Here is a 21170-nt window from a genome sequence, read left to right as displayed (position 1 = left end):
TCCCCAGGACTGCGCTTCCTATTATCCTCCTCTCCCCCCAGGACTACTCCTCCTATTATCCTCCTCTCCACCCAGGACTACTCCTTCTATTATCCTCCTCTCCCCCCAGGACTACTCCTCCTATTATACTCCTCTCTCCCCAGGACTGCGCTTCCTATTATCCTTCTCTCCCCCCAGGACTACGCTTCCTATTATCCTTCTCTCCCCCCAGGACTACTTCTCCTATTATCCTCCTCTCCACCCAGGACTACTCCTCCTATTATCCTCCTCTCCACCCAGGACTACTTCTCCTATTATCCTCCTCTCCCCCCAGGACTACTCCTCCTATTATCCTCCTCTCTCCCCAGGACTACTCCTCCTATTATACTCCTCTCTCCCCAGGACTACTCCTCCTATTATCCTCCTCTCCCCCCAGGACTACTCCTCCTATTATCCTCCTCTCCCCCCAGGACTACTCCTCCTATTATCCTCCTCTCCCCCCAGGACTACACCTCCTATTAGACTCCTCTCCACCCAGGACTACTCCTCCTATTATCCTCTTCTCCCCCCAGGACTACTCCTCCTATTATCCTCCTCTCCCCCCAGGACTACTCCTCCTATTATCCTCCTCTCCCCCCAGAACTACTCCTCCTATTATCCTCCTCTCTCCCCAGGACTACTCCTCCTATTATCCTCCTCTCCACCTAGGACTACTCTTCCTATTATACGCCTCTCTCCCCAGGACTACTCCTCCTATTATACTCCTCTCCCCCCAGGACTACTCCTCCTATTAGACTCCTCACCCCCAGGACTACTCCTCCAACACACACACACTGCACAAAACATACCTCCCTTCAAAACACACACACGCACCCCACACACACACACACCCACACAAACCGCGCAACACAGAGCACCACACACACAACGCTGCAGACTCACAGCGCTCCACAAATAACGCAACACACACAACGCAACACACAAACAACACCGCTCTCACATACACCCCCACCCAGACAACACCCAGAACATGTACAGCGCCCTACACAAACACTTGGTAACTACAGACAACAACATCTATATATTTAACAGAAATCATACATTAACTACACATAAATTCTAGAATACCCGATGCGTTAGAATTGGGCCACCTTCTAGTATATATAAGGCATTTTAAAAGGGTTTGTCCAGTAGTGGACATCCCTTTTTATTTCTATTTAAATGTGATCATGAACTACAAGAGAAACTTAAGTAGTATGTTATTCCAGTTTTAATATGGTTGGGATTATAAAAATTGCATATATTTTCAAAATAGATTTAACGTAATTTTGTCTTTCAGAAAGTATGATTATTTATTATCGTGAGAACGGAGTTGCATACAGGATCATTGGCAATTCCATACGATGGAGTCCAGTAATAATGCTTCTTTAGACCATGACAAAGTTCTGCTAGGTAGACACGACCGTCAACCATATACGGCCGTACATCTGTTGAAGAGGCATCCAGGCGACCAGTCGAAAGAAGCTCTGAAAATGCCTGAAATGGTACACACATATATTATTAGGGTTGTTTAGACCCACAGTACAATAAACCGCCACCCGACATCAAATTTCAAAGGTATCTTAATGCATAGGGTGTTGAAACCATTGAATAGAATAGTATAATAAAGCTGTCAGCTCCCTCTTCTATCACACAGCCTGAGCGTCTGAGTCTCAGGGCAGCAATAATAATCATTTTTATTTCTATAGTGCCAACATATTCACAGACCTTTACAATTCAGAGGGTACTTGTACAGACACTGTGAGAGATTTCAGAGTAATATAATTCAATAGATTTTAAGAGGAGTGGGGTCCCTGTTCGCAAGCTACAATTTATGAGGAAATAGCGGAGGCACAAAAGGTAAATGGTAAAAAGTGCTTGTGTTGTCTGGTCCAGCCATCAATAGGGTTCTTAAATAATGCTGCAGGAACCGGTCACCAGCCAGTATGTGTATAAGTACAGGTATAAAGAGCAATCATGTGCATGGAGGGTGTAAACAGAGGATACAAGGACCAGATTTGGAAGGAAATTTTGTAACGGCAAAATGCGAACAGCAAGCGCAATGATGTTGTGGCGCCCCTGACCTGGTCAGGCACCACTGAGTACTGCACCCATGCTGGGGACAGTACAATACAGGTAATCCAGATGGCTGACAGGGGTGTGGAACACAGGCGCATAGTGACCAGGTCTCACACATGTACCCATGAGAGGACCCCTGGGGATCCCAGGAGGGGGCAAGCCTTCACCTTCACTGGAATAGTGGAGGGGGTAGAGCCTCCATCTCCTCTCAAGGGGTGTGGTAAGAGAGTCTGGTTGCTAGGTGGCGTAGGCAAGAACAGGAGAGGAGGGGCAGTGAGCCAGTTCAGTGTAGAGTCCAGGGAGCTCAAGTGAGGAGCAGATCCCTGGAGCTGTGCAATCTGACAGCGTCCGCGCAGTGGCTATTGACGGGGGAGAACGGTCAACTAGGAGTGCTGCCTGAAAGCCAGCTTCAGCTAGGGAGTGCAACGGAGTGGGAAGTAAGGAGACTGCTAGAGAGCACCAGGCCCAACCGGGCGGCAGATCCCGAAGCGGGGATAGATTCAACTTTCTTCTGCTAAACCTGCCGGTGTGGGGCTCTTAAAGCCCACACCACAACACTACAAAAGCCGCAGCCACGTAACCACAAGTTAGGGCCCATAGGTCATAGGAGGCAAGAGGCTGGAGTGGCCTGGTCCGGGGAACAAGCACACGGCAAAACAAGAAGGGGAGAGAGGCTTGGAGCATCTTCCCTGGGTGACCCCCATAGGGACTCAAAGTCGGGGTTACTCCAAACCACCAAGGGCTAAGGAAGGCGAGTCAGTAGTCACCCTCATAAAGTCAGCCTGAAGGATACCTGGTTCCACCTGGTTCGTCCCAGCTACGCCCGGGTTACTCACCCTGCCATCAAATGTGAGTAAAAACCCTGAAAGACACTCTGCCTGTGTGGTCATTCTGCGACTTGTAGTACTACGCATCTACACCGGGCCCTGGGGCTTGCCTCACTCTCAGGAGGCTACTACATCTGACTGCACATATCATCAGCCCCAGGCACCCCTAACCTGCAGTGGCGGTCCCCACTGACCGCAATACTGAGAGTGGCGTCACGATCAAAACCGAAGATTCCCTACCTGTGACCAGCACCAGCTACGTGGAGTCCCTGAAGGTATGCACCGACACAACACCTGCGGGGCTTCACATTTGGCGTCACGAACAGGATAAGGACTAGACCTGTTCAGACAGGTGACCATGTGCCTGGGCGGTCCGCTTGAAAAATTGGAAGCGCCGCCATATTGCCACCATGAAAAGCGCGCTGAAAAACAACAGCAGCCCGCGCTGGAAGAAGTTACCGCCCACGAAGAGGTGTGGCTACCCAGAGATCCCCTGCAGAGGTCTGACCTTGCCGGCTATGAGAGCGGAAGCGTCCAGAAACGGCGAGAGAGAAGGGAAGCCACAAACCTGCTGCTGCGGAGAGCAGAAATGGAATCCAGACGCGGATACCCAGAACCAGGCTCTGCTGCCTGGTGGTGCCGGGAGCTTGCCCTCTTCTGTGATCAGCTGGAGGCCAGGATTATGCGACGGCTCTATGAGGAACGCAAGGAGCTTCTAGAGAAGGCTGCAGCGGTCCGGACCTATGAGGAGAGAGCCGCGCGGAGCCTGCCGGATCGAGCGGCGACGACGATTCAGACCCCGATGGGTGAGTCCGGTGTTGCCCCGGCTAGAACAAGAGCCCCGACCCTAGCTGCTACGACCGCGGTCCCAGAGGAGGCGCCCGGTGCGGCGACGCTGAGTGAGGCCGCAGCCACGCTAGGTGCGGCCCGCCAAGCCCAGGCCGCTGCAGCGATGCCCCGCCTGTCCCGCAGGGCTCCGACCACCACGGCAGTGCTCATCCGTGCTGCAGGTGTGACGCTGACCCAGGCTGCCACCCTGCTGAACCCGGTCCGCCAAGACCCCAACGCAGCAGCGACGCTCGTCCGCGCCGCAAGTGATATGCTGAACCAGGCCGCAGCCCCGCCGGGTGCGGCCCGCCAAGCTCCGATCACTGCAGCGACGCCCGGCTCAGCCTGCACGGACCCCATCGAGGCTGCGACGCCAAGTGAGACCGCGGCTGCAGTGTCCAGTCCGGCCCGCCAGGAACCGGCCGCGACAGAAACGCCAATTCAGGCCGCCGCCATACAGGGCGCGGCTCGCCAAGACCAGGCCGCCGCCATACAAGGCGCGGCCCGCCAAGACAAGACAGACGTACCATTTACCCCGGCCTGCAAGGCCAGAGCTGACGCCGCTCCCCAATCCACGGAGGTCCCTGACAGGAAGCCCATGATAGGAGAGGAGCCCGACTACTGGCGGCTGAAGGCTGACATGGAGGCCAAGTTCCCCCAGTGGTTGGTGGATCTGTACCTGCGCCCTCCACGCACCTCCAAGGAGATTCAGGCAATCCCTGCAGCCGCGCCAAAGAGTCCCCCACCTGGGCCTGCCGAAGAGCATCCCTCCCCGGCGCTGCCACCGACGGAGTGCCAAGAAGAACTAAGGGGGAGAGGAGGCCAGGAAGCAGAAGGGCTGACTCCGACGCCAACCGCAGCAGACCCCTACCCAGAGCCGGAGATGCTGCCCTATTCCCGCTGGGAGGAGGAAGACTTGACACCGTCAGCAGATGAAGATCAACCCAAAGACCTCACCTGGGAGCCCACAGGCATGAATCCAGCCCGCAAGACACGGCGCAGCAGAACACAGGTTGCTCCAGCACCACAATCCCCAGAGCAGAGAGAAGTCACGGTCAGAGACCTGGAGGAGAAAAGGTGCCTAAGAAGGTCCAAAGCCCAGGCCAGAGGACCCCTGTGTTATGGCGTAGTGGAAGATTTCAATCTGAGAAGTGGTTATGGATTCATTGTAGCCCCTGGCATCAAGGAGGGGATATTTGTTAACAGGAGAGATGTAAGCGCTCATCTGCCTAGAGGACACCCTGGCAGAAATCTAAAGATGGGAGACTCAGTTCAGTTCACCATGCATCAGGGCGAAAGGGGATTGTATGCCCTGGACGTAGCGCTATGTCCCAGCAAACCTTACAGCCATCCCATGCTACAGGAAAGACAAGAAAGACAAGAAAGACAAGAAAGAAAAGACAGAGATAAAGAACCAGATGTAGAAACAGACGAAGACCAAGAAAGGAAAGATAAAGAACCTACAGATGAAACAACCACAGACAAAGATCCTACAGATGAAACAACCACGGACGACGACGGAGAGCAAGAAAGTCACAGGTGCCGGTGCCCTACATGCCCACGCCCTGGTGAAATGGAGGAGTAGAGTAGAGAGAAGTAAAGAAATACAGCAAGTTACCAGTTGAAGTTTTGACAAGTTTTGTTTGCAACGTTTAAGAAATGCGCCCACAAAAACTATTGTGAGAAAACCATAAACCTTAAGGCTATGAACTTGCTATAGCCACAAACTCTCGCAGTGTAAATAGTTACACCAGTGGCACCACCACCAGGGCCAGCCTGTTTAGGGGCTTGGCTCGTCTGCAACCAGGGGGGCCCGTCCGTAGAAAAGGGCCTTGGCTCACCTGCGACCAGAGAGCACGCCTGTTTATGGGGCCTTGGCTCACCACCACAAAGAGGGTACCTGGTCAGCACCAACTGTGGAGGCCGCCTCTGCATCCTGCCAGAAGAGGCTGAAGGCACGGATCCACCAGGCCAGGTATACCCTGAAACCACCAGCCCATGAAAGCCGCCTCTACATCCTGCCAGAAGTGGCTGAAGCCGCGGCCAACGGGAGAGGAAGATTGGAGGAAAGGTCTGGGGAAACGGATGGCCCAGACCTGGTTACCAACAGGACCGGTGACCTGCCTCCTGAGAGGGTTTTGGGTGGGTTAACGGACTTGTGGGTGGAGGGTGGTGATGTACGATAACTGGTGATCTTAAAATGTTTTACCATGTTTTAATGTTTTATGCATTTTAAAATGTTGTCTTGCAGCCCGAGGACGTGCTGGTGATAACTAAGGGGGAATGTGGCGCCCCTGACCTGGTCAGGCACCACTGAGTACTGCACCCATGCTGGGGACAGTACAATACAGGTAATCCAGATGGCTGACAGGGGTGTGGAACACAGGCGCATAGTGACCAGGTCTCACACATGTACCCATGAGAGGACCCCTGGGGATCCCAGGAGGGGGCAAGCCTTCACCTTCACTGGAATAGTGGAGGGGGTAGAGCCTCCATCTCCTCTCAAGGGGTGTGGTAAGAGAGTCTGGTTGCTAGGTGGCGTAGGCAAGAACAGGAGAGGAGGGGCAGTGAGCCAGTTCAGTGTAGAGTCCAGGGAGCTCAAGTGAGGAGCAGATCCCTGGAGCTGTGCAATCTGACAGCGTCCGCGCAGTGGCTATTGACGGGGGAGAACGGTCAACTAGGAGTGCTGCCTGAAAGCCAGCTTCAGCTAGGGAGTGCAACGGAGTGGGAAGTAAGGAGACTGCTAGAGAGCACCAGGCCCAACCGGGCGGCAGATCCCGAAGCGGGGATAGATTCAACTTTCTTCTGCTAAACCTGCCGGTGTGGGGCTCTTAAAGCCCACACCACAACACTACAAAAGCCGCAGCCACGTAACCACAAGTTAGGGCCCATAGGTCATAGGAGGCAAGAGGCTGGAGTGGCCTGGTCCGGGGAACAAGCACACGGCAAAACAAGAAGGGGAGAGAGGCTTGGAGCATCTTCCCTGGGTGACCCCCATAGGGACTCAAAGTCGGGGTTACCCCAAACCACCAAGGGCTAAGGAAGGCGAGTCAGTAGTCACCCTCATAAAGTCAGCCTGAAGGATACCTGGTTCCACCTGGTTCGTCCCAGCTACGCCCGGGTTACTCACCCTGCCATCAAATGTGAGTAAAAACCCTGAAAGACACTCTGCCTGTGTGGTCATTCTGCGACTTGTAGTACTACGCATCTACACCGGGCCCTGGGGCTTGCCTCACTCTCAGGAGGCTACTACATCTGACTGCACATATCATCAGCCCCAGGCACCCCTAACCTGCAGTGGCGGTCCCCACTGACCGCAATACTGAGAGTGGCGTCACGATCAAAACCGAAGATTCCCTACCTGTGACCAGCACCAGCTACGTGGAGTCCCTGAAGGTATGCACCGACACAACACCTGCGGGGCTTCACAATGTCACTAGAACATGCCAGCTGTGCGGAATCTAAGTCTGCACACAGTACAGAGTGGAGCACTATATCAGGGTAATAGTGCTAGGTGAGATTTTTTTTTAAGTACATGTGGGGACCCTAATAATATGTGTGGGGGACATAATATTGTATGCAAGCACCTTCATAATGTGTGTTAAGGATATGATGCTGTGGGGGAGCATGGGAACCATGATACTGTGCGTGAGGGACATGATATTTATAGGGAAACTATGGTGACATGATACTACTGTATGAGGAGCACTTCAGGGGCATCTTGCTGTGGAGATATCTTACTGTGTTGGGGGGCTGTAGGAGGTATTATACTGTGTTGAGGGTTACTGTCGGGTCATCATACTTTGATGGGAATTTTGTGGCAGCATCATAATGTGCGTGGGGAACTGTGATAGTATGAGACTTTGCATATGGGGAGAATTCACTGTGGGGATATCCTACTGTATGTGGGGAGAATCATACTCTATGAGGCCATGAATGGGATATCGTGACTGAGAAAACGAAGGGCATTCAGTAGGGGCATAATCTTTGTGTACATGTCCCTCTCCCTGTTATTAAAAGTCAGAAGCATGAGCCCATGTACTCCACTGAATATACTTCTTATGGGTGTTGGGAGCGAGAGGGGCTCAATTAGGTCTTTTCCTATGGGATCTTGTGATGTCTATGTGCACCCATGAACATTTCCAGTATCATAAGAAACAATACTGTAAGAGCTAAATAGTCTGTCAATAAGACTGTCTGTAAAACTAAAATACGATGCCTTCATAGTCTTGAACATTAGACATAAATGTTTACAGATATTGGCATGTTTCTGTTGTGGCACCATGTACATCAAGTGCGACTATTACTAATATGCCATATTGGATGGAAATCCATATGTTTACTGTGAGTTCCATGGATACGCTAACAGTAATTGCCATTGAAATAACCGACCTAAACGCTGCCTCACCTGTATTTTTCTCAGACTACAGTAACTCATAAGTTATGACCAACTAATCTACAACTATTCCAATCTATGCAACAGATTAGAATTTTTCAGAAGTATAGTTATTAAGGACTGCCATGAAACAGTCTGTATTATGTTGTGCAGACAGGAGAATTGACATTTTTATAACTTCCCAGCATATTAAATTTACATTTAGTCTGGTACTATGAAAGGTGTTGTCTCAAATAGGCAGGCTCTTCTTAAAAAGGAATGTACCTGCTGTGATTCTGTTGTAAGTACAATAAGCCACTCCTTGGCACCCATACTATGTGTGCCAGTCCCCAATATGACATCCGTAGGCCCAACAGTGCATATGGACAAGGGTTGTACAGGAGCAATTACTTGACAGAAGTTATCCCACAAACAACACCTATATACTGGATACATTTATAATGACTTGGTTACTACCACTAGGACCCCCAAATATTACAAGAGAAAAGGTTCTGGATTCCCCAAGTGCATACACCAGCAGTGCTATTTCCACTTGTTTGGTTCTACGGGTAGAGTAGTGCACATGCACAACCAACGCCTATAGACAGTGAATGGATTGATTATTGCCCCGCATACGCACTACCGCTTCATTAATACAGATATATGGGACCCTTGTTTTAGTGATCTGTTGGGATCCCAGAGGATGAAGCGTCAGCAATCGTACATGCAGATAGGTGACAACTGTTGTACATGGGACAAGCCTTTTAATAGTTTTCGATCTTAGTTGCTATGGGTCTGAATCTTTCTTTTCACTGTTGAGGAACAAATCTAACCTACACGTTCTGAATTCCCCCCCTATTACTACGGTTGTAGTATAGTATAAGTGCACTAAATACTAAAGCAAGAATTTACAGCCACTGATAAGATCCAGCAAAGACGTCATATAAAGCGTTACAGTATATAGGCTCTTGGTTCAATAATATAACAAATATTCAAAGAAACACAAGATAATTAAGTACAATAGTATACAAACCTGACAGGCATCTTCATCAAGTATATTCCCCCAAATGTAGATATATTCTAGTCCTTTGTTTAGTTTAAGGGCAGCTGCCAAAGCCTTGAGACCTTCTCCTGTGATATTGTTACTGACAATTGATAACCTAGTTTTTAAAATAAAGAATACTGTGCTGACAAGGGCTCAAGACTATACCTGTAACCCCCCCACCACCACCATTATCACAGGATATTACTGATCAATCCCCATTGATTAGCAGCAATGATTACACATTAAGAGCAATTTTCTGATTGGTTGCTGTGACTCCCAAATAATTAGTTGGCCATGATTTTCTTCCACCTATCCACTAGTGTAAAGGGGGCTTTACACGCTGCGATATCGCTAACAATTTATCGTCGGGTTCACGGTGTTTGTGACGCACATCCAGCGCCATTAGCGACATCGCAGCGTGTAACATGTACGAGCGACCTTAAACGATCGCAAAAAAGACAAAAATCGTTTTGGAGAGGTCGTCCAAAAAACAAAAATCGTTGTCTCGTACATAGTGATGTTGTTCGTCGTTCCTGCGGAATCACACATTGCTATGTGTGACACCGCAGGAGCGACGAACATCTCCTTACCTGCCTCTACCGGCAATGCGGAAGGAAGGAGGCGAGTGGGATGTTACGTCCCGCTCATCTCCGCCCCTCCGCTTCTATTGGACGGCTGCTTAGTGATGCCGCAGTGACGTCACTATGACGCCGAACGCACCTCCCCCTTGAAGGAGGGATTGTTCGGTGGTCACAGCGACGTCACTGACAAGGTATGTGCGTGTGACGCTGCCGGAGCGATAATGTTTGCTACGGCAGCGATCACTACATATCGCACAAACGACGGGGGTGGGTGCTATCGCGCTCGACATCGCTAGCAATCGCTAGCGATGTTGCAGCGTGTAAAGCACCCTTAAGTGTAAGTCCTAAGACATGAGATAGTAAATTAACAGACAAACATGAAGGAAAAAATAAATTCCTTGTCAAAAAAATCCAATATGCGCTCCAATAACTCCATCTGTATGAAAGTTATGTAGAGGTGACCTGACCAAAAGGCAGGTTTAGGGGTTCGATGCTAACTACCACCCAAAAGGTATAGTACAGAACTAGATACAACACTAGGGTTAAAGCTGGAGATGCATTAGCACATTAACCATCTACACCAGTAGATAATCATCAAAGAGTATTCATAGGAATATCGGTACCTAATTATCCGCTACAGTAAACATGCTGGTGATTACTGTTCTTCAATCAGATCGCTTATTAATAATAATTGTTCTGCCCCACAACTGTTTGTCGACCTGTGTAAACAGGCTGGTAAAAGAACATCAAATGAGTTGTGTATAGTTGATCAAAGCTCATTAATGGTGCACTGACAGGCCAAAATCAACAGGTCTAAATTGACCATAAGATTACTGGTTAAAAGAATGGTAATATATTAAATGAATACAAATTTCTGTATAGTTATTCTCCCTCTTTGTGGTTTACTGGTGTTATTAAGACATTTGCTCTGGGCATGCATAGACATTTATATAAGGGCCTTATAGTCCGCATCATGCAGGTATACATAAAGCACCTCACGATAGGCAACTAACAGCCCGACTTCTCACCACCTCCTGCAATCTTCTATAGTGGGGAGGTCTGTGTACTCCACCAACCTGATCCAGGACACACGACACCTTGACACCAGATATCCTGCCAACAGCACTCATCCAGTAAAGGTCTACTGCATTCGTCGGGGGGGGGGGGGGGGGGGGAAGGTGAGTTGCATGTCAAATATAGCGTCAGCCTAAAGGTACCGTCACACTAAGCAACTTACCAGCGATCCCAACAACGATAGGGATCGCTGGTAAGTTGCTAGGAGGTTGCTGGTGAGATGTCACACTGCGACGCTCCAGCGATCCCACCAGCAACCTGACCTGGCAGGGATCGCTGGAGCGTGGCTACACGAGTTGCTGGTGAGCTCACCAGCAACCAGTGACAAGCCCCCAGCGCCGCGTGGAAGATGCTGCGCTTGGTAACTAAGGTAAATATCGGGTAACCAACCCGATATTTACCTTGGTTACCAGCGCACGGAGCTACACGTGCAGAGAGCAGGGAGCAGCGCACACTGAGCGCTGGCTCCCTGCTCTCCTAGTTACAGCACACATCGGGTTAATTTCCCGATGTGTGCTGCAGCTAAATGTGCACAGATAAAGGCCCAAGGACTGATCAAGTTTTTCAGGGCATCCAAGAGAAACACCGCCTCCTTTTTCAAGTGGGCTAAGATGTCCTGATGTCTTCTCCAACACTGACGGCTCTGGTCATGGTGAGTGCACTACAGCCACATCTTTCTAGAGGAGGGTTGCATCTTTCGCTAAACACTGTTTCATATCTTATATCTCCATCTATACACGGAGCCTTCACGCTATGAATAAATGTTAACTCCTCGTGGCGATTGCAAGGTTTCAGTGTCTCTCAGCTGAGCTCCTGCGGCGGCCGCTGCACACACTGGGATGGCGTCCTCCGCTCCGAATACCGGAGGTTTCCTCATCCGACTGAGGCCTCCCTTCTGGTGTCTCCGCTACACGGCCAGCAAGCAGCAGTATACGGGCGGAGGACGCCATCCCAGTGTGTGCAGCGGCCGCCGCAGGAGCTCAGCTGAGAGACACTGAAACCTTGCAATCGCCACGAGGAGTTAACATTTATTCATAGCGTTCAACTACTGAAATTAAAGTTCTGGTGGAAGTTTGCAGCCGGTGTCCCAGTTGCCATATGCTTTATGTGGAGTAGACGACACGGACACGCGGATTACAGGGAAGACCGCCATAGCGTGAAGGCTCCGTGTATAGATGGAGATATAAGATATGAAACAGTGTTTAGCGAAAGATGTGGCTGTAGTGCACTCACCATGACCAGAGCCGTCAGTGTTGGAGAAGACATCAAGACATCTTAGCCCACTGGAAAAAGGAGGCGGTGTTTCTCTTGGATGCCCTGAAAAACTTGATCAGTCCTTGGGCCTTTATTGTTGCTGTAGCCTATCTGCAGACAGAAAGTTGCTCTCTAATAAATGTGCACAGAGCAGGGAGCAGCGCACAATGCTTAGCGCTGCTCCCTGCTCTCCTAGTTACAGCACACATCGGGTTAATTAACCCGATGTGTGCTGCAGCTAAATGTGCACAGAGCAGGAGCCGGCACTGACAGTGAGAGCGGCGGAGGCTGGTAACGAAGGTAAATATCGGGTAACCAAGGACAGGGCTTCTTGGTTACCCGATGTTTACATTGGTTACCAGCCTCCGCAGAAGCCGGCTCCTGCTCCTGCACATTTAGTTGTTGCTGTCTCGCTGTCACACACAGCGATCTGTGCTTCACAGCGGGACAGCAACAACTAAAAAATGGCCCAGGACATTCAGCAACAACCAACGACCTCACAGCAGGGGCCAGGTTGTTGCTGGATGTCACACACAGCAACATCGCTAGCAACGTCACAAAAGTTGTTCGTTACCAGCGATGTTGCTAGCGATGTTGCTTAGTGTGACGTGGCCTTAAGGCCAGGGCCACACGGGGCACTAGTGCGATGCTCGCATGACACTCGGCTCACACTGGCAGCACAGCAGGAGCAGAGTGTCATGCGAGTGTCCCTGCCACTGAGGTCCTGGACTGGCACTGCGGAGGGGCGGGCCGGCACGGAACAGGGGCGGGCCGACACGGAGGAGGGGAGGGGGAATTTCTCTCCCTCTCTCCTCCGTAGCTGGCTATTGCGATTCTCACTCTGCACGCGCGGTACACCGGTGTACCGCGAGTGCAGTGCAATTTTTTTCTCGCCCCATTCACTTGAATGGGTGCGAGAGAAAAGAGTCTCGCATTACAATCGCAGCATGCTGCGATTGTTTTCTCGGTCCGATTAGGGCTGAGAAAATAATCGCTCATGTGCGCTGACACACAGGCTAGAATTGGTCCGAGTAGAATGCGATGTTTTATCGCACTCCACTCGCACCTATTTTCTCGCTGTGTGGCTTAGGCCTAACTCTATCAGCAGGGAATTAGGGCAACTTTTTTTTAATGTTTTACATGCATCGTCTTGGTAAAAAGAAAGCAGGCACTCTTCAGCAATACTGCTTCCTGGCTGGGCTCACCGGCAGGTCCTTTTTCATACACACTCTCTCTGAGGCTGAACATCAGCATGGCTTTTATGCGGTGTCCTTCCCCATCCAAGTGGACATCGGCAGTTGCTGTCTCTCACATCATTGTCTCACTCCAGGAGGGCCTCTGCCAATCTCTTCAGCCTCATACTACACAGATCATCTTGCTCTTCCCAGTGACAACTACAAAAGTTCAGGACTGTACAACAAAGAGGGTGCACTGTGTATGTTTTTCGCTAACCACCCTTGTGCCACTGAGTCTGATACTTGTATGCTGGGTTTTCATATTTATAGTGAAGCAACGCCCAGTATGTCCTTAAGCTGCGATGGCTTTTCCCCTCTTCTCACAGCTGCACATCATCTCCTGGTAGCAACAGTCTACTAAAGCATTAACACCAGGGAACCGGCAGATATCATCAACTTTCTGTTAAAGGGATGCAAATCTAATTTGAAGTCCTGAATGCTGGACACGCTCCAAGGCACTTGCCACGGTACCAAAAAGCAGAAAGTATATTTTATAATCACATATACTGACATTAAATGTGAAATGCAATACTAACGCTTTGAGGCTGCTGTCGTATAACTGAATGGCTTCAGCAAGGTAGATAGCACCTTCATCCTCCATCCTGTTTGAAGTCAAGTCTAAGATCTCCAGTGTTGCATTTTTCTTAAGTAGTTCAGCCAAACACTTGATGCCATCACGAGTAATTTTATTGCTGAAAAGATAAAACATAAGAATGTTTGTTCAGTTTACTTCAGATCTCTTTAAAAGCCAGTGCACTTAAAGGGCTTCTTGACTATTGATAATTCCTAAACATCAGAAAGATCCCTCCACTATAAGCTGATCTCAGAGTCCTACAAGTACAAATAAATAAAAATCGGCACTCACATCAAACTTGCTTCTTTCCTTTCCTTACTTATTCCATTTTCAAAGTAATACAATACAGTGACGCGTTTCAGTCAGAAGAGCAGACCTTTCTCAAAAAATGTACATGGTTTGAGAAAGGTCTGCACTTCTGATTGAAAACGCGTCACTGTATTGTAAGTTTGATGCGAGTGCCGATCTTTATTCGTTAATGTGGAGTCAATCCTGGGATCCGAGCACGTATGAGAGTGCCCACCTGTTCTATGATTATACTAGAGTCCTACAGATGAGACCCCCCTTGATCAGCTATTATCTGTGGGGAAACAGAGCAGTAAGTGACACTTTTTACTGCAGCATCAACATAGAAGGTACCGTATTTTTCTAACAATAAGATGCACTGGCCATAAGACACTTAAGTTTTAGAGGAGGAAAATAAGAAAAAAATGTGGTCACACATTAACATTTTGTGTTTTACTGCATTTTATTTTCAGGTATTTTCATATGTGATCTTAAAACTTCATGTGTTTTTTTTTAGGACAGGCTTGGCTATATCATGCACATGCTTTATATGCTATATTATACTGTATATATTGCTTTTGTAGACATGTGCTATTATGCATGTTGTGTCCATTAGTCATTATGTTGACTTGCAACTAGGATAGAGATTGGTTTTTATTTGGCTTGTATTGTTTAGCCACTTAAACCATTGGTGTCTTCATATTTATTATAATATAGACGCAATGCATGGAAATGGAATCCTTTCCCCACTTCTTTGACCTTTGACTTGGTTTTAATGCTTTTTTTCGCACTGTCTTTTGAATAAAGCATACATTCTTTTGCACTTTATATACTTGTGAATGTTTTTATATGTGACTATTATAGGACTAACTGGTGCCTTATATATATATACGTCCTTAGCTAATTTTCATTCCACTTTTCTCATCTCTCAAGGCACCCATTTCTACTTTAGCGAAGAAGGGGGCTAATACCAGACTCTGTCCGAAGTCGGCCTTCCAGCACTTGAAAGAGGCCTTTGCAACAGCCCCGATTCTGCACCATCTTGTAACAGTACTAGAGCGGTTCTTCTGCAAAGAGCTTCTTCAGGGGAGTCTGTCTCTTGCATTTTTTCTGCAAACTGTTGTCGCCGGCCAAACGAAACAGTACCATTGGGGATCAAGAGCTTCTGGATGTTAAACTGGCGCTTGAGGAGTGGCGACATCTACTGAAGGACACCAGCTCTCCAGTAATAATTTACACAGATCAAAAGAATCTGACCTTTCTGCAGAGCGCCCAGTAGTTGAATCCTTGTCAGGCCAGGTAGGCTCTTTTTTTACACCTGTTTTAACTTTGAATTACAATTCCACTCTGTGGAGAAGAACATCTAAGCTAATGCCGTGTCCCAGACTTTCGACATTTCTGATTCTATGGAGGAGCCTCAGCCATCATTGACCCAGCCAGGATTATGAAAGTGGCTTCTGTAATTTTTAAAGACATTCCTCTGGGCAAAACCTTTGTTTCTACAGCTAGAAGGAGAAAAATTATGTCCTTGGGTCACAAGTCCAAGTTGGCCGGTCATATGGGCATATGCAAATCCACTGAGCTGATTGCTCGCCACTTCTGGTGGCCCTCGCTGGTTAAAGTTGCCCGGAATTTCATTTCTGCCACTGTGCCAGGAATAAGTCTTCCAGGGACAAGCCTGCTTGTCTTCTTCAACCCCTGCCGGTTCCTTCCATTCCCTGGCAACATTGCTATGGATTTCATCATGTACCTGCCTCTCTCCAAGGGTTATGACACCATCTGGGTTGTGGTGGATTTATTATCTAAGATGGCTCACTCCATCTGCTTGGTTGGTCTGTGGCCGCACCTAAGCTTTGCACACACATCTTCCAGCATGTTTTTCGCCTCTGACTGTGAAGTCCAGTTCACTTCTAGGTTCTGGAAAGCCATGTGCAAGCTACTGATGATAGAGCTGCATTTTTCTTCTGCGTACCATCCGTAGACCAAGGGGAAAGTGGAACAGGTTAGCCAGATCCTTGAGAACTACCTTTGCCATTTTATATCTGCTCATCAGGATGGCTGGGTTCAACTACTCCTCTGGACAGAGTTCTCTTACAATAACCACGTTAGGAAGTCCACCGGAGCATCATACTTCCAACATCCCAACATCCTCAGGTACCCTTTCCTATGTCTACTTTCTCAGGTATACCAGCAGCTGTTTCTTCTTATAGCAACTTTCTTCAGATCTGGCAACAAACTCAGTCCTCTCTACTTTAGGTCATGTCTCAGAAAAAGATTCATGTGGACAAGAAGAGAGTTCATTGCCTCAGTATCGTCTTGCAGATAAGGTCTGGTTGTCCTCCCGGAACATTCGCCTGAAGGTGTCTTCATGCAAGTTTGTCTCTGGGTATATTAGACCATTCAAGGTTCTCAGGCAGATTAATCAGGTGTCCTATAAACTTCCGCTGCCTCCCAGTTTTCAAATCCAGAATTATTTTCACATACCTCTCTTAAAGCCTGTTGTCCTAAATTGTTTCTCCAAGGCACATACTGTAGTCCCTGCATCCAATACTGAAGGTCACTTGGTTGTGTACAAGGATAAGGAGATCTTGAACTCTAAGAAGGTCCAGGAGAAGTCCTTCTATTTGATTGATTGGAAGGATTTTGGTCCCAAGCAAATATCTTAAGGGGATGCTGGTGACTCGCACAGGTAGTAAGTGCCGCTCTACTCGCTGCAGTCACAGCTCTACACTTCCCAGTGAGTTCCACCTGGCTACAGGGAATCACGGCCAGTTCCTGCTGGTATTTAACCCCACTGTGTCCAGCTGAATTTTAGTTCCCTAACCTATCACAAAGCAGCTGGGGGTTTATGAGGTAGTTCCTCCTATCACTGCTCGCCTGATCTAAGTTCTAGTTCTATTCCAGTCTACATTCCTGTAAAGTGGTGTCTGTATTGTCTCTCCCATTTTCTGACCCATCTCACCTACTTATCTTTCTCATTCTCTCTGTTCCTGACCTTGGTTACATATATTGAACCTGACCCTGGATTGTCTGACTATGGCTTTTGCCTTTGTCTGCTTGCATTTCACGCTCATGTCTCTGTAGCCTCTGGTCAGCTACTGCAGTCCTGGGAATGCCCTGGAGTGGTACCTGGTGACTACCGGTGCCCCAGTTTATTCTCACCACCAAAGGCTCCACTGAACACCCAGTAGTCACTTAATCACGCCCCTCCAGGGTAAAACCGGCCAATGGTGCAGTATTGTATAATACCCACAAGTGTCACACAATAGCCTTTATTTGGGGGAATATTTTGTAGTATGGTATCTCATAAATGTTAACAGTGAAAGGAAACAAGAGGTTTTCTGACAAACCTGATGAGGTGTACTCTATTATGCTGAGCACTGGATATCTTTTTCTAGCTAAGAAACAGAGAACTTACATACAGTCTGCTAGTAAAGCCATTTTTCCATTATGTTGTTATATTGAACTTTTAGTTTTCATTATCACAAACTACTCTGATTCTCTGTGAACCACATCAAAATAATCCAGTACAACTGCAATGTGTGAACACACTGTATAATCCTAGTAACTACTGTAGACATAATGCACATATTTACACCATAGGACAACACTGAATTACACCTCACCAGCTTAGATCTAGGTATCTAAGTGTCTTGTTTTCGTGTAAGGCTTCACAAAGACGCTCAACTCCAGAATCTGTCATCTCATGTTTTGACAAATGGATCTCCTGCAGAGTATTGTTCACCTTTAACATCAGAGCTATATGAATGGTAGTATCTTCCTAGAAAAGTAAATAAAGATGTATACTTTTATAATGCACAATAAAATTCAGTTTAAGGGGTTTCTATTTTAGGGGTTTAGATTTTTTGGGGGTGGTTTAAAGGCATGGTATGTTGAAAATTAACAATCATCCTTACTCAGCCTTGGCACTCCAGCACTGCCTCTCCACCGCTGCTTCAGGTCTTTCTTGACCCGGTGGCTGCAGTGATGTCACGACTACGGCACATGAATCCAGAGCAAGATCACTGGGTTCAGTAGTCATGTCAAGTTATGATAAAGTCATGACATCACCAGTGTATCCTTGCCAACAAAAAAAGGGCATTGATGGAGTGGCATGAGGTAAGTAAGGCTTATTTTGTCACATACCAAGCATTTGGATAGAAAAAAAAATAAAGATGAAAAAACCTTTAAAATAGTTTATTCTGAGAACTCACCTGTAGAATATAAAATAAAGGCCGGTTTAGAGTTATTGATTTTACCGAATTGTTCTGTTTTAGGACTGTGGCGAATGCTATCAAGCTTTGTATACCCTGTAAAGGTAAATAAGAAAGAGCAATACATTTTATTACCTATAGGAGTATGCCAATAAGAAAAGTTTGACTGGATGCGTTAGTCCTTTGTTGGATGCGTCTACACATTGTAGAAAGACAACAACACAAGAGGTCCCTATGGTTTCATTTTAAAGGCTTGTAAGCAGTAGATGACAAGCAATCATATTCTGCAAAAATTCACGAGAAGGAACCACTGTATGTCTCACTATGAAATCAAAGGCATTATATTTCCACTAGAAGGTGGCCCGATTCTACGCATCGGGTATTCTAGAATTTACGTATTGTGTAGTTAATGTATGATTTTTGTTATATATATAGATGTTGTTGTGTGTAGTTACCAAGTGTTTGTGTAGGGTGCTGTACATGTTCTGGGTGTTGTCTGGGTGTGGGGGGTTGAGAGCGGTGTTGTTTGTGTGTTGCGTTGTGTGTGTTGCATTGTTTGTGGAGCGCTGTGTGTGTGTGTTGTGCGGTTTGTGTGGGTGTGGGGTGTGTGTGTGTGTTTTAGTGGGAGGTATGTTTTGTGCAATGTGTGTGTTGTGCGGTATGTGCGTATATTTGTGTGTGCCGCGCTGTTTGTGTATTGGGTGTCTGTGTAGGGCGATGTTTGTGGTTCCCAGTGTGTGTGTGGTGTGTTGTGCAGTGCGTGTGTGGTGGTGTGTGTGTGTTTTGGGGGGAGGTGTGCACCCCCCATCGTGCTCCATCCCCCATGCTGCGCACCCATCGTGCTCCATCCCCCATGCTGCTCACCCCCCATCGTGCTCCATCCCCCATGCTGCGCACCCCCCATCGTGCTCCATCCCCCATGCTGCGCACTCCCCATCGTGCTCCATCCATGCTGCGCATCCCCATCGTGCTCCATCCCCCATGCTGCGCACTCCCCCATCGTGCTCCATCCCCCATGCTGCGCACCCCCCATCGTACCCCATCCCCCATGCTGCGCACCCCAATCGTGCTCCATCACCATGCTGCGCACTCCCCATCATGCTCCATACCCCATGCTGCGCACTCCCCATCGTGCTCCTTCCCCCATGCTGCTCACCCCCCATCGTGCTCCATCCCCTATGCTGCTCACCCCCCATCGTGCTCCATCCCCCATGCTGCGCACCCCCCATCGTGCTCCATACCCCATGCTGCGCACCCCCCATCGTGCTCCATCCCCCATGCTGCCCACCCCCCATCGTGCTCCATCCCCCATGCTGCCCACCCCCCATCGTGCTCCATCCCCCATGCTGCGCACCCCCCATCGTGCTCCATCCCCCATGCTGCACACTCCCCATCGTGCTCCATCCCCCATGCTGCAAACTCCCCATCGTGCTCCATCCCCCATGCTGCGCACTCCCCATCGTGCTCCATCCCCCATGCTGCGCACCCCCCATCGTGCTCCATCCCCCATGCTGCGCACCCCCCATCGTGCTCCATCCCCCATGCTGCGCACCCCAATCGTGCTCCATCCCCATGCTGCGCACTCCCCATCGTGCTCCATTCCCCATGCTGCTCACCCCCCATCGTGCTCCATCCCCTTTGCTGCTCACCCCCCATCGTGCTCCATCCCCCATGCTGCGCACCCCCCATCGTGCTCCATACCCCATGCTGCGCACCCCCCATCGTGCTCCATCCCCCATGCTGCCCACCCCCCATCGTGCTCCATCCCCCATGCTGTCCACCCCCCCATCGTGCTCCATCCCCCATGCTGCGCACCCCCAATCGTGCTCCATCCCCCATGCTGCACACTCCCCATCGTGCTCCATCCACCATGCTGCAAACTCCCCATCGTGCTCCATCCCCCATGCTGCGCACTCCCCATCGTGCTACATCCCCCATGCTATAATAGTTCTCCTATTATACTCAGAGAGGAGTATAATAGGAGGACTATAATAGGAGGAGTAGTCCTGGGGGGAGAGGAGTATAATGCCGGCTCCCTGCACATGTATACCGGGAGCCGGTGTACGCTGGTAACTATGATACACATCGGGTAACTAAGGGACCTTAGTTACCCGATGTGTATAATAGTTACCAGGGTTCACCGGCTCCGTCACGATCCCAGCATCGCAAGGGTATGTGTGGCGCTGCTGGGATCGTGACGGAGCTGGTGTACACTGGTAACTATGATACACATCGGGTAACTAAGGGACCTTAGTTACCCGATGTGTATATTGGTTACCAGCGTTCAGCGGCTCCGTCATGATCCCAGCATCGCAAGGTTATGTCTGGCGCTGCTGGGATCGTGACGGAGCCGGTGTATGCTGGTAACTATGATACACATCGGGTAACTAAGGGACCTTAGTTACCCGATGTGTATAATGGTTACCAGCGTTCATTGGCTCCGTCACGATCCCAGCAGCGCAAGGTTATGTCTGGCGATGCGTGCGGAGGGGCGGGGCGAGCGGCCAATCCATGCGGAGGGCGGGGCCAGGCCGAGGCGAGCGACCAATCCGTGGGGGGGCGGGGCCAGGCCGAGCCAGCGGCCAATCAGACGGTTGTCACCGTAAGGACACAATTTTGGAGCAAGACAGACAGACAGACAGGACAGAATAAGGCAATTATATATATAGACTAGAAGGTGGCCCGATTCTACGCATCGGGTATTCTAGAATTTACGTATTGTGTAGTTAATGTATGATTTTTGTTATATATATATATATATATATATATATATATATATAT

General features: G+C 49.0%; 1 protein-coding gene across 2 annotated transcripts in view; it reads right to left on the bottom strand.

Annotated features, from left to right (window-relative positions):
- Window positions 1-1231: 1231 nt before the first annotated feature.
- The window catches only part of LRRC34 (leucine rich repeat containing 34), a 64553-nt gene continuing 44614 nt past the window's right edge, over window positions 1232-21170 (bottom strand). For both annotated transcript variants that reach the window (XM_075340642.1, XM_075340643.1), the window contains exons 7-11: window positions 18390-18485; window positions 17802-17956; window positions 13853-14008; window positions 9161-9287; window positions 1232-1515 (exon numbers count right to left, since the gene is read on the bottom strand). In XM_075340642.1, the coding sequence (XP_075196757.1) occupies window positions 1315-1515; window positions 9161-9287; window positions 13853-14008; window positions 17802-17956; window positions 18390-18485 (735 nt within the window). In that variant the 3' untranslated portion in view covers window positions 1232-1314. The remainder of the gene's footprint in view (window positions 1516-9160; window positions 9288-13852; window positions 14009-17801; window positions 17957-18389; window positions 18486-21170) is intronic.

This window comes from Anomaloglossus baeobatrachus, chromosome 3 (genome assembly GCF_048569485.1).
Source record: "Anomaloglossus baeobatrachus isolate aAnoBae1 chromosome 3, aAnoBae1.hap1, whole genome shotgun sequence".
Taxonomy (NCBI): Eukaryota; Metazoa; Chordata; class Amphibia; order Anura; family Aromobatidae; genus Anomaloglossus; species Anomaloglossus baeobatrachus.
This window is presented reverse-complemented; position numbering and strand designations above follow the sequence as displayed.